Here is a 14078-nt window from a genome sequence, read left to right on the forward strand (position 1 = left end):
GATCACAATCTGCGGCGGCAATTCGGCGGGAGGTCCTTCGCTCCGAGCCGGAGTGAGGGACCGTCCACCAAATTGCCGCCGAATACCTGGACCTGCCGCCCCTCTCCCAAGCGGCCGCCCCAAGCACCTGCTTGAGAAGCTGGTGCCTGGAGCCGGCCCTGTCTGTCAGGTCTTTGTCCCGAGGCAAATGAATATTGGGCAGGTTCACATCATTTCAATTCCTGATGCACCTTCTCTTAGAGGACCGTATCCTGCACTTGCATGGGTTCTGGACTAAATAGGAGATGGGAAAGACCCATTAGACCAGGGCTGGGATCTATAGTGCTACCACGCAAAGCCCGGATAGAGAAAAATAAGGGGAAAACAAGGGCATTCTAACGCCCTCTTGTGGTCACCAGGAAGGCTATGTGCCAAGGACCAAGGAATCCGCTGAAGGCCATTCATGTTTTCTTTGTCCTCAGGAAATTCACAGCAACAGGCAGGAAGAGGGTGGAGGAACAGACCCTGTGCTTTCCCCCTGGTACAAGGAAGTTTGACTCTGCAGACTGGCCATCTGATCATAGGCAGCCTCAGGGCTGTTGTTGAACAGGTGAAGAGCTTCCCCTCCCTCTAGTCTAGAGGCTTTCACAGCCCTAGAGAAAAGTCTGCATGCAACTAGGCAAAATTACTTAGTGCCGTGGTTGTCAACCAGGGATACGTATACCCCTGGGAGTACACAGAGATATTCCAGGGTGTACAGCAACTCATCTAGATTTTTGCCTAGTTTTACAACAGGCTACAGAAAAAGCATTAGCGAAGTCAGTACATTTCATACAGACAATGACTGGTTTATACTGCTCTATAGTAGATGATGTTTTCGCTCCTCAGCTCAGAGAGAGCCGACTGGAATGCAAGTGCAATATCTATATTTCAGTTGATTGATTTTATAATTCTATGGTCAAAATGAGAAAGTCAGCAATTTTTCAATAACAGTGTGCTGTGCCGCTTTTGTATTTTTATGTCAGATTTTGTAAGCAAGGCGTTTTTAAGTGAGGTGAAACTTGGGGGTACGCAAGACAAATCAGACTCCTGAAAGAGGTACAGTAGTCTGGAAAGATTGAGAGTCACTGGCTTATTGTATTCAAACTAATTTGGGATACAGAGGAAGGAGGTGGAAATACCACCCCAAATACACAGCATCTGGAGACAAGGTTGGATCTGGTGGCTCTGAGTCCATTCCAGGACGGGACTCACCCCAGCTCTTGGTAAACAACCACCACCAAACACTGCCCCTCCCTACTCACACCCACTCTTTCTGTTTCACAGAGTTTGTTGGCAGACCCATGATTTAGGGTTGGGTTAGTATGACGGACAGTTTCAGTTTCATTTCTCTCCCTACAGGCCGACCAAATAAATAACGAAAGAGAAAGAGGGGCACAGCCCCAGAGAAACTATGGAGGAGGAGAGCAAGTTCTGCAAGAACTGGTAAGAAATCCTTTATTTCCCCAGTGTGATATTTATATCTGAGAGTTGTAGAGGCTCTAGCCCCATGGATCTCAACCAGGGGTATGCAGAAGTCTTCCGGGGTCCATCAACTCATCTAGATATTTGCCTAGTTTTACAACAGACTACAGGAAAAGCACTAGCAGAATCCGTACAAACTAAAATTTCGTGCAGACAATGACTTGTTTATGCTGCTCTATATTCTATACACTGAAGTGAAAAAGTACGATATTTATATTCCCGTGGATTTTTTTTTATAATTCTATGGTAAAATGACAAAGTCAGCAAATGTTCAGTAATAGTGCGCTGTGCCAGTTTTTTATTTCTAGGTCAGACTTTGTAAGCAAGGAGTTTTTAAGTGAGGTGAAATTTGGGGGTACGCAAGACAAATCAGACTCCTGAAAGGGGTACAGCAGTCTGGAAAGGTTGAGAGCCACTGCTCTAAAACAACAAGGAGGCCAGTGGCACCTTAAAGACTAACAGATTTATTTGGGCTTAATCTGTTAGTCTTTAAGGTTCCACCGGACTCCTCGTTGTTTTTGTGGATACAGACTAACACAGCTACCCCTCTGACACTGCTCTAAAGAGCTCCCCTTAGTCTCTCTCAGTGAGGAGGAAGGCAGGGGCAGGCCAGGTTGTTGAGGCAGCCAGCAGCAATGCGGTTGGAAGGGTTATCTGCTTTGTGTTCAACTTTGCAAACAAGCTGCCAAGAGTTTTTAACTATTTTTGCATTTTAAAACCACACTTTTTCCTTTATCGTGGACAGATCCTTCCCTGTTGGTTACTGTCCACATTCTGCTTCTATGTGCACACACCTAGGAACACAGGAAATGCCACACTGGGTCAGACCAGAGACTCATCTGTCTCTGGCAACAGCAAGTACCAACTGCTTCAAAAGAAGCTGAGGGAATTCCCTGATTATGGAATAACCAGCCAACAGGGAAAGTTAGTTTTCATGGAATCTGAAATAGGGTTCTGTAGCAAGGTGCCTCCAAACCTCCCCTCATGCCCAATGGTTCTTTCCGCCACCAAAATGACTTAACTCTCTGGCTAAGTCCCCAAAAGTTCCCCCATCCAGGCTAATCAGTCTCTTCATCCTCCCATTAATAGCAGGGGTCCCTATGGCAGCCTAGGGTAGTGGTTCTCAGCCAGGGGTATGCAGAGGTCCTGCAGGGGGAACATCAACACATCTAGATATTTGCCTAGTTTTACAATAGGCTACAGAAAAAGCATTAGCGAAGTCAGTACAAACTAAAATTTCATACCGCCATTGACTTGTTTATACTGCTCTATACACTGAAATGTAAGTACAATATTGATATTCCAGTGGATTTATTTTCTAATTATATGGTAAAAATAAGACAGTCAGCAATTTTCCCAGAATCGTGTGCTGTGACACGCTTGTATTTTTGTGTCTGATTTTGTAAGCAAGTAGTTTTTAAGTGAGGTGAAACTTGGGGGTACGCAAGACAGATTAGACTCCCAAGAACATAAGAACGGCCATACTGGATCAGACCAAAGGTCCATCTAGCCCAGTATCCTGTCTCCTGATAGTGGCCAATGCCAGGTGCCCCAGAGGGAATGAACAGAACAGGTAATCATCAATTGATCCATCCCCTGTCGCCCATTCCCAGCTTCTGGCAAACAGAGGCTAGGGACACCATCCCTGCCCATCCTGGCTAATAGCCATTGATGGACCTGTCCTCCATGAACTTATCTAGTTCTTTTTTGAACCCTTTTAGAGTCTCCTGAAAGGGGTACAGCAGTGGTTCTCAAACTATTGTACTGGTGACCCTTTTCACATAGCAAGCCTCCAAGTGCGACTCCCCCTTATCAATTAAAAACACTTTTTATATATATTCACACGTGTGTGAAAGGAGAATCAGACCCAGATATTTTGGGCCTAAATCCACTGACAGTGCCTGTCCCCTTTAAAGATGTTCATAGTAGAACAGCACAACCTCAGTACTGGAGTCCAAATGTCTCAGCCAAACAGGGCACAACTATAAATATTCATCTCTAGTTTTCAGGGACAAGCCAGTTGAGTTAAAGGAGGTCCAGTAACATTCCTTTCCTTCCCCCTTCCATGCCACACAGTAAACGAGATGTGTCTGCTGCCAATTTCTCTCTCCACGAGGCCCACTGCATGCGGTTTCTCGCTATCTGTCCAGAATGCGATGAACCTATTGCTCTAAAGGAGATGGAGGAGCATCAGGAAGAAGCACATAAGCAGGTGAGAGTTGCTCTATTTCCTGAAATAACAAGCGCTCCCAGTTATGAGCTAGGTTTCGTTTTAGCCTGGCCATGCTATTGGATGTCAAATAGCAACGAACATCTATAGCTGAAGAGCAGAAAATATCCTCTCCTCCCTGCTCACAGCTCCCATCCAGCCACATGGCACTTACATGCTCAAGCTGAGGGTGTGTGGCCTCGAACACACAGACCTGACCCCACTCTGTTACGCCTATTATATGCTGGTGTAACGCCATTGATTTCAGTGCATAAAACTAGCGTAACAGAACGGGGAGTCAGGTCCTACTGGAGCCATCTTCAGTATGTGTAAATCATCAAAACTCCACTGATGTCAATAGAGCGATGGTATCTTACACCAGTGGAGCATCTGTCCCTATATCGATAGGGCTATAGAATCCTAACTTCCATTGAAATCAATGGGAGTTAGGACCCTAAATAAATTTGTGGCTCTTGTCCTTAGCATTGAGCGTGGCGAACTTTCAGGCTTGGATGCCTGCATAAAATGGCCAAATCCTGCATTTGAACAGCCAGATCAGAACTGTATTTTCCACTCAATCTTGCATAACATAGCTCAGTCCCTGCTGCAAAAACTACGATCTCCACCAGCTTTTCATCAAATGGGATGAAAATAGAGACGCCATCCTAGGCAATGAGATGGCATGAGATGCCACCGGACATCTTTGAAGTGTTCCCTCATGATCTGTTTGGTATTTTCCCTTAGGCAACCTACTAAATCTCCCCCCCCCCCCCCCCTTCACTTTCAGGTCAGATGTAAACTGTGTCACCAAAGCATGCAGAAATACCTGCTGGAGAATCATGAGGTGAGTAGAGCGATGTAGAATATCAGACTCCTATTCAGATCATCGTTGACAAATCACCTTGAGATGCACTGAAAAGGAACGACTGCAAAATAAACAGCCTGTCTGCTGAAATGTAACAGCGCCCGAGTCAGGCAGCTTAAGCATGACAGTCATTCCTTAGTTTAATTTAACAGAACATTTTACATTTAAATAAGCATGGTGCGCACTGTCCCTACCCTCCTCTTCCCATGTAGTTTTGCAGGGATTGTCTAGGAGAGTCTATGACCTCTGCACATCTCATGGGGTCCACTCTTTTCATGGACAGTGGCACTTCTGCCCTGCCGTCCACGCTCACGTCTCTCACAATTCCAGGGAGGAGGCTTTGAAAAGTGAGAGGCCGTTCCAAGCATAGGGATGACCTGCAAGAAGGTGCAATGCTGAGGTGGGAGAAGCAGACGGTGGGAATGGTTAGGAAGGAGATGTGGAACAAGATGAGGATTGAGAAGTTAGCGGCATAGATGCCAACTCTGTGGGTGCTCCAGGGCCGGAGCACCCACAGGGAAAAATTGGTGGGTGCTCTGCACCCACTGGCAGCTCCCCACCGCCCCTGCCCCAGCTCACCTCCACTCTCCGCCTCCTCCCCTGAGCGCGCAGCGTCCCTGCTTCTCCACCCAGCACTTGCCACCGCGAAACAGCTGTTTTGCGGCGTAACAAGCTGTGGGAGGGAGGGGGGAGGAGCGGGAATGTGGCGCGCTCAGGGGAGGAGGCGGGGGCGGGGATTTAGGGGTCCAATAGGGGCAGGGAAGGGGCGGAGACTTTGGGGAAGGGGTTGGAAGGGGGCGGGGCGGGGCAGGGGTGGAGTCAGGGCGGGGGTGGGAGGGTCGAGCACCCACCAGCGCCAGGAGAAGTTGGTGCCTATGGTTAGCGGGGACATTTTCAGAGCTGGCAGCGATTGCTGCAGCCCAACATCCTTATGCTTTCGGCTTTGATTTACTATTTGCAATAATTCTCTCTGCCCACATGCAGTCCAATGAATGTAATGAGCGATCAATGAAATGCACATTCTGCGAGCTGGAAATGCCCTTCAATAAGCTGCAGAGGCACCAGGAGGCCTGCGGTAGTCGCACGGAGCTCTGTTGGGAGTGTAACAAATACATCATGTACAAGGACTTGGACAAGCACAAAGACGTTTGTCAGAATGGCAAGAAGCTATCAAGCAATGGTGAGATGCACTATCAACCCAGTGAAGAGTCTCCTCGTCAGACCTCGATTCTCCCACCCTCAGGTACCCAAAATCCCTCATGATCTGTAACAGGGTCATGTCACTCCAGCACCTGTTGCTTTGGAAACTCCCAGTTATCTGTAATTACGGTATTCACAATTCTCTAGGACTCTCGATAATCCAGGTTGCCCTGTATAGTGTGAAAGTCCCCACATGGGGTTCTTGTCTAACCAGCCACAGCTAAAGGGCCAAGTTCTGCTCTGAACTACATCCACAATTGTCAATCCAGAGCAGCTCTGCTGATGTCAGTGGAGTTGCTCTGCATGTGCAGTGGCATCACTCAGAAACATTGGGCCTTATTTTTGTCTACAAGAGGCCCCTGGCAACGTAAAGAGGCCTTCGTGTAAACAAGAATCACACTTTTCCAGCTAGAGTGACATTTTAGGGCCTGATCAACCATTCCTTATTTCCCCCCAAATTCCTGTTGGCTTTAAGGGCAATTTTGGGTGTGCAAGAACTGGAGGACAGAGTTCTCTCTCAGGCGGGGACCCCAATCCCATTAAACCAATCTGATTAAGTTGACATAACAATCCTACTTCTACTGCAAACTGCTGAGAGTGACTAAACGAGCACCTTTGCAAACACGCTAACTAAAGCGCAACAAATTCACCCCCTTCCTGGGGTTTGGCTTAATCTTCAAGCATGACGGCTCTTCGAGCCAGGCACTGCCACCTCCCTCATAGAGAGAGAGAGAGAGAGAGAGAGAGAGACCAGCTTCAGCGCCTGCTAAACTGGTAGCATATTTAGAGTCCATGTTGCCAGCCTGTTACAGTGACCTTTAAAAGTAGCACATTTGAGATGGGCTTTCTTCCTACTGACGTGTCAACAGCCAGGCACATTACTGAAGTGTTCAATAGCATCATGGTCCCTTGGGGCTGTGGACGGTTTTCTGGTGGGTAAGAGAAGAGGCCTGACCAGAGGGCGACAGGATAAGTGGGTGATCATTTATGAACAGTGTCCTTCCTCACAATCATTGGTAGGTACCACGAAGAACAATGGGGGATAGAGAGCAAGAACGTACTCACTGGGAAATATACAATCCTTCGTAGCATAGCACTAAGTAGAGATGGGCCTGAGGTGCGAAATGTGGATCCAGACTCAGATTTCAACCACTCCAAAGTTCAGCAGGGAGGGAAGGTCAGAACCTGAGTTTATTTAATGGGGGCCAACAGTGAAATCCAGATCCATATCTGCCTTAGGCTCTGGTCCCTTGAAGTACAGTGGTGTTTGGATCAAGTGCCTCTAGGACTGGTCAGCGTGACCTGAGTTTGAGGAGCCTGGGTACGGTATTTTACTGACTCGTGCCAGCTCTGCGCATTACCAATAGATGGCTTTCCCTTTTTCCTCTGAAGGTCTCAGTGACAATCTTTGTCAGCAGTGCAATAAGTACTTCCCAGATGACCAGTACCTCCAACACTTGGTAAGTGATTTGGGAACTAAACCTGCAAAGAGCTTGGGCCTCATTCAAGCCAGGCCTTTTCTGTCGAAAGCCACCTGTTGGATTTGGTAGGACATGTTTTGGCTGCTCAGTTTGCACAGCCATTGCTATCCCACGGCCAGCTGGCAACAGCTACACATGCCCTCGTGACCATGAGCTTGGCCTTTAGCACCAGTCCTTGTTTGGCAGGGCTCTTAGCCTCTCACTGCTGATGCAGAATGCAAACAGCTGTGACATTACATGCCCCCTGCATCCTTCTCACCCACTGCCTAGGCAGTGGCACATTGAGATAGACTGGTTAATAAAGCCCTGAAGAACGTAGGCCCCAGCTCTGTTGCCCTGAGGGGTCTCTATTCTGAAAGGGCTGCCACTAACCTTTGAGCCAGTTTGATGGTGCCTTTGCTGCAGAAGCTTCTAATGAGAACCTCACTCCCCATTGGAGCATCTACCTGGACTCCATCCTCCTCTCTTTGTAAACCACCTGCAAACAGTGACTCCCCCACCCCAGAGGGGACTTTTAGTTGTAGTCGATTTTGTAGAGCCTTTCTCCCTCCCCACTATTTTTTAAGACCTCCATCTTTATTGGCGTTTAGTCTCCCATTATCTCATTCTGATGTTTTTAATTCTTTCTTATATTAAATCGCTGCGCAGACTATCCCTTTTCCCCAACACCATCAAGGGCACCCCTCATTGGTTCACCATCTGGCTATTTCCTTTGTTCTCTCATTATTCTTTTTAACTGTCCGCCACAGACTGAGTGCAGCCCGCTCTCCAAACTCGCGGATATTCTCGCCAGCCAGTCAGTTACAAAATCCCGCCCGCTCCCACCTTCCTCTCCGGTTACGTCTCCCCCCCGTGAGAATGCAGCCGTGGCGTGGAAGGACGTTCGCCCGAAGCGGAAGGAAAAGGACTTATCTTCTGCCTCCAGGCCCTCACTCAAGCCACTGAAGAACAAAAAGTCAGCAGGCCACCCTGCTTTCACTGCCACAGTGGATCCCGTACTGCCTAAGGCACTTGAAGACCCAATGACTTACGATGTGTTGGTGACCTGTTCCCAGTGCAATATCCTCCTCCCAGGTCCGACTCTAAGGAAGCACGAGGTGAGAAATGCTACGTACCCCGCTGCACACTCTTGGTGACGGTGGACAGTGAAGGGGTGCTGGGGACAGCCAGAGGCACCCACTCCATGCATGCTCCGGGGCTGGAGCACCCACGGGGAAAAATTAGCGGGTGCTCTGCATCCACTGACAGCCAAGCTCCCCCTCCTCGCCTCCTTTCCCGCCCCCGATCGCTCTGCATCCCCACTTCTCCCCCTCCCAGCGCTTCCCGCCCCCCCCCTGCAACCTAACAGCTGTTTGGTGGTGCTTAGAACTTTCCAGGAGGGAGAGGGAGGAAAGGGGACGCGGCACACTCGGGGAGGAGGCGGAGAAGAGGTGGGGATTTGGGGGAAAGGGGTGGAATGGGCATGGGAAGGGGTGGGGACTTTGGGGAAGGGGTGGAATGGGGGCGGGGCAAGGGCGGTGCAGGGGTGGGAAGAGGCGGGGCCAGGAGCAGGGGGGTTGACTACCTACCGGGTAGAGGGGAAGTCGGCGCCTATGGGGACAACTGGACTTTAGACAACCTCAGTCTAGAGACCAATGACACTTCAGCTCACAGTCACACCTGCTTCTTCTGTTATTCCTACTTATTGAGAGCTGGCAGCATGCGCAGCCCTGACCTGGGCATGGAGTAGACAAACGACCAGATTCCATTTTTGTTTACATTCATGTCAGTCCAGCAGAACTTCACTACTCTTTAAGCTGAAGGGCAGCGTTGGCTGTCAAGAACAAATGGGTATAAATTGGCCATGAATAAATTCAGACTGGAAATTAGAAGAAGTTTTCTAACCACCACAGGAGTAAGGTTCCAGAATGGCCTTGCAGTAGGAAGGGCAAACCACCTAACTAGTTTTAAGATGGAGCTTGATAAGCTTATGAACAGGGTTATAGGATGGGTTGCCTGTGGTAGCAAGGGGCTGCGCTTGATGACCCTGGAGGGCTCTTCCAGTCCTATGTTCCACTGATTTTAATGGAATTACTCTGGATTGACACTGCCTGACTCTGACCTCCACAACATCTGTCTTCTGCCTAATTTGGGGGAAGTTACACCAATGTAAAACTGGTGTAACAAAGTGGAGAATCAGCACTTAGTATTGAGGGTCTAGTCTTGCAGCTGAGACTCATGGGTGCAGACTGGCATAGATCCATTGAAGTCAATGGGGCTATGCCTATTTTAAATGAACTGAGAATCTGGTCTGGCAAATCACACTGGGCTTGACTCTCAGATACGCTAAGGGCCTTTCACACTACTGACAGCACAAAGGGGCCTTAAAGGGGGTGCAAACAGCCCCCAAAGGAAAGCCCCTGAGCAGAGCCAGTATAGCGCTGGCATAAGGTCTCTGCATAGCTGTATTCCCATCCCCTGGTGTAGAAGGAGGATCTGCAGTGTGACCAGGCGCATGGCTATTGCCTGCTTCCCAGGGTTCATAAGGGACCATGGACAAGCTCCTGCATAGCCCCAGAATACAGAGGTGGCAAAGATGGCTTAAAACCTCCTTTACTCTCCCTCTCATCCCTGCCTCAAATGCAGTAATGGAGTAACTATGAGTCAGGCCCCTTGACTCTAGGGTCAGATCCTGCAAGGTACTCATCTCCTTCGTCCCCCTTCCCTTCCCAATACATACATACAGCATGGGGAGCGTGATTAGGGTTATGCTGTAGCAAGGACAGAGCTGAATTATTTAAGCTCAGTACCAATGTGGACACAAGAACAAATGGATATAAACTGGCCATCAGAAAGTTTAGACTTGAAATTAGACGAAGATTTCTAACCATCAGAGGAGTGAAGTTCTGGAACAGCCTTCCAAGGGGAGCAGTGGGGGCAAAAGACATATCTGGCTTCAAGACTAAGTTGATACGTTTATGGAGGGGATGGTATGATGGGATAGCCTAATTTTGGCAATTAATTCATCTTTGACTATTAGCGGTAAATATGCCCAATGGCCTGTGATGGGATGTTAGATGGGGTGGGATCTGAGTTACTACAGAGAATTCTTTCCTGGGTGTCTGGCTGGTGAGTCTTGCCCACATGCTCAGGGTTTAGGTGATCGCCATATTTGGGGTCAGGAAGGAATTTTCCTCCAGGGCAGATTGGCAGAAGCCCTGGGGGGTTTTCGCCTTCCTCTGCAGTATGGGGCACGGGTCACTTGCTGGAAGATTCTCTGCACCTTGAAGTCTTTAAACCACGATTTGAGGACTTCAGTGGCTCAGACATAGTTTTGATACAGGAGTGGGTGGGTGAGATTCTGTGGCCTGCGTTGTGCAGGAGGTCAGACTAGACGATCATAATGGCCCCTTCTGACCTTAAAGTCTATGAGCCTCAGGTCTCAAGGCCTGGTGCAGGGACCCAGTTGTCTCCTAACCAAGAGTGGATACATTAAGGATGCAGGGCTATGTTCTTTTGTATTCATGGTCATTATTATTCATTTGTTCAGAAAAAATGTCTGCGTCTAGCTTCTTTGCAAAATCTCAGGAGGAAACCAAAATGGAGTCCTGGAAAACAAGGTACTATAATATTTCTAAGAAATACAGTAGAACTCAGTTAGAGACATCTACAGTTGCTGGGTTAATCAGGATGATGGGGCATTTCCCAGAGCAGGTGCCTCTGGAAACGTTAAGGATCAAAGAATCACAGGGCAGCTGGGTATTTCAATGAGGATAGTGGTATGTATACCTATACAGTCTCCATGTTTAGAAACCATGCTCTGATCTTCAAGGCCCCCATACCCTTGTCAAGCTAACTCAGTAGGAATGCTTGAATTTGGCCCTAGCTGGTTTGCAACCACCCAAAGCTACACATTAAGGCAGAGGGACTAGAACTTGGGTGCTCCTAACATCTAGTCTTATGTGCTTTCCACTTGAATAAGCTGCCACAGGTCAATACTGAATTTTATAGCCACTCTCCTGTGGGAGACTTTAAAATAAACATATCAGCATTTTCATACTGATTTTCATAAATTCATTAGGAATTTAAAATCAGCTCCCTGCTGTCTTTGTATGAAGTATGAGGCCGTCAGCTGTCCTAGCAGACTGGATTTTAGGTACTCAAGATGCACGACAAAACTGAGAACCAACAAGTTTCTAGTAGTCCCATCTTAATTAAGGGCTTGTGCACCCACCTGTGTTATACAACTTTAATTATGCTGTTATAATAAAACCAGTACAACCTCACTAGAATGGGCCCAATTATACCAGTCTAAAGGTGTTTATTTCTGTATGCAAAGGGGCATAAGCTATAAGGCACCTTTATACCGGTATAATGGCATCCACACTAGGGGTTGTACCAGTGTAACTGTACTGATAAAACCATAATAATAATTCCCCTGACAGTTACACCCATGCAAAAGCAGTGCACAGACCTGGCCTAAGTGATGCTAACTGTAAGGACCTTGGGCCTAATCCTGCAGTCCTTACTCAGGACAATCTCCCATTGCTTTGTATAATATTTTCCATAAACAAAAATGCTACCTTATACTTTTAGCCAGAACTATCCTTGTTTTATATCAAGGGGAAAAAAAACCAAGAACAAAAGTCCATGAAAGAGCATACAGTGTATGTCTCTCCTCAGACAAACTGCACCAACCTGAACACAAAATGGCTGCCTTTCTCTGGAGGCAGCATATTTACACATTGAAAGATGCCATACAACTAAAACAGAGAATGCACCACAGTGTGAAATTAAAGGGAGTTTTAGCTGACTATGGACTACAGGATCGTACCTTTAAATACTTACCCCTTCATTACATAGTTTGTATTCACTTTCCTTGTACTTTGGACTGTTCTAATGGACTCAGCCAAAATGGGTTAGGGGAGGTAAGGGCATACATTCATGGGCTTACCTATTCATTGTAAAATAAAAAAAATTACATTGGGTTTTGTTTGTTTTACAGAGGAGCCTTTCTAAGGCACTCCTGGAAAAAACTGGAACCAGAGACACCCCACCAGACCACAGGCTTCAGTTCAGCGCTAGTAACGGCATTCTAAACACATGGCTTTATACATAGCGAATAAAAGCGTCATGCTTCCTACACTAGACTAAGAACAAAGAACCATTCTCGGAAATTTATTCTGAACCAAATAGGCTCATCTTCAAGCTCCACCATAAAGCTCTGCACAGTTGTGCCCCAACGAGTGCCATCCTTTTGGGCATTAACATGTAGTCCCTCCTTAGGGACTCACTTGTTCTCTGTGCCCTGCCTGTTACAAGAGCGGAGGTTAAAGATCCCATTCTCCTCTCAGCTATATTGGTGTGTCGCGGCTGAAGGTGCAGTAACGTAACAGAAGTACTTGGCCTTCAGTGCTTCCACTGAAGCCTTCAAGGTATTGGCTTTCAACTTTGACCCTAACTTCCCATAGTGATCCATCCCACACCACTAGACAGGTTGTACTCAGGTCTGCTGGGCTCGTTCACAGCCCTTCTCTCCCAGCCATACACACACACACACACACACACTCCTCACCACTGAGAGCAGCCTATGCATCATGGTCACTTACTGGGGAAAATATTTCCCCTCAAGGAATTTAGAAGCACTATAGATGTATTGGGCCCGATGCTGAGCATCTGCCATTCCCATTGACTTCAGTGAGAGCTGAGGGCCTCACTGCCTCAAGGTAGGAGGGATAGCTCAGTGGTTTGAGCATTGGCCTGCTAAACCCAGGGTTGTGAGTTCGGCCCAGCACAACAAAGGGCTAACTACTGGTCTCATTGAACTTTATGGGAGCTTAGCCATGGATTGCAGGACTGTAGCCCACACGGCTTAGCCCCCAAGTGCTGAGCACCCTCATTGGAAGATGAGTGTTCAGCCCCTGGTACTACTGAGCCCAATCTGCTTCACCTTGAATTGACAGAGGCAAATGCTGGAAAAGTTAAATCTCCAGCACTAGTGGGGGTTGTATATTGAGGCAGATGTTGAACTCTAGTTGAGTGGGAACAAATAAAAATGTTAACTGTGAACACATAAGGTTATTTCATTGGTACCATGTTTTCCCTGCGCTGGAGTGCTCCTTGCGGTATGTGATCCTATCCACTGGTTGCTGGAAGCGGAGTGCAGCAATCAAGTGAAATTGTTTGCTAAGTGCGTTCTCACCCAGTTCATCAATCCATTTGAAAATGAATGTTGATTTATGTTATCTGAAGAAGCCAGGCTGCCAAGCCACTAAAACGTGACCGGATACACTTTGCTTCCCATCTCACGTTCTCATCAGCAAAAGTCCAGCTATCAGAATGAACCTAGTTTGACTATCGAAATGAGACCTACAAGATAGCTCTAAGCAGGATGGGATTTTCCAAGGCTGCCAGCACTAGCCAACTCATTGCTTCCACTGAAGTCAATAGCTGACTTTTAAAGATGTCCATCGCTTTTGACAAACCCATTCTAAATATCTGCTGAACAACTCCATGTTATGGAATATAGATAGCTACACAATTGGTTTTTTGGGGGGAAATGGGTGTGTAGCTGGGGTATAAGGGCTAACTCACACTCTGGAGCAGTTTCTTACATTATTTTACATTCAGTGTTTGTTTTACAGGTGTGCACAGGATAATAAATTTAGTATCCCAAGTCATTGTAATGTGCAAAAATCCATAAGATTGTATTGTCTCTGAAGCAAAGAGCGTTTATTGTCTGTGCAGAGCCCTACCATGACGGGGCCCTGATCCTTGACTGGGGTTTGTTCCTCAGCGCTACTCCAATAATTTTTTATTATAATAGAAAGATCGACTAGAT

General features: G+C 47.4%; 2 protein-coding genes across 4 annotated transcripts in view; one reads left to right on the forward strand and one right to left on the reverse strand.

Annotated features, from left to right (window-relative positions):
• The window catches only part of SLC13A5 (solute carrier family 13 member 5), a 56085-nt gene that overhangs the window by 40858 nt on the left and 1149 nt on the right, over positions 1–14078 (reverse strand). The window lies entirely within an intron of this gene.
• Positions 1319–13303, forward strand: XAF1 (XIAP associated factor 1). 3 transcript variants are annotated; one of them, XM_005298924.5, is made up of 8 exons: positions 1319–1464; positions 3580–3715; positions 4500–4556; positions 5562–5820; positions 7170–7237; positions 8008–8355; positions 10788–10857; positions 12243–13303. In XM_005298924.5, exons 1-8 carry the CDS (start codon positions 1433–1435, stop codon positions 12254–12256), a joined length of 984 nt encoding a protein of 327 aa, XP_005298981.2. In that variant the 5' UTR covers positions 1319–1432; the 3' UTR covers positions 12257–13303. The 3 variants fall into 3 exon arrangements, with proteins under 3 accessions (XP_005298981.2, XP_042713752.2, XP_008177092.2); XM_042857818.2 differs by lacking the exon at positions 10788–10857 and having other exon boundaries at positions 12243–12401; XM_008178870.4 differs by lacking the exon at positions 12243–13303 and having other exon boundaries at positions 10788–11013.

This window comes from Chrysemys picta, chromosome 19, assembly GCF_011386835.1.
Source record: "Chrysemys picta bellii isolate R12L10 chromosome 19, ASM1138683v2, whole genome shotgun sequence".
NCBI classification, from domain to species: Eukaryota; Metazoa; Chordata; order Testudines; family Emydidae; genus Chrysemys; species Chrysemys picta.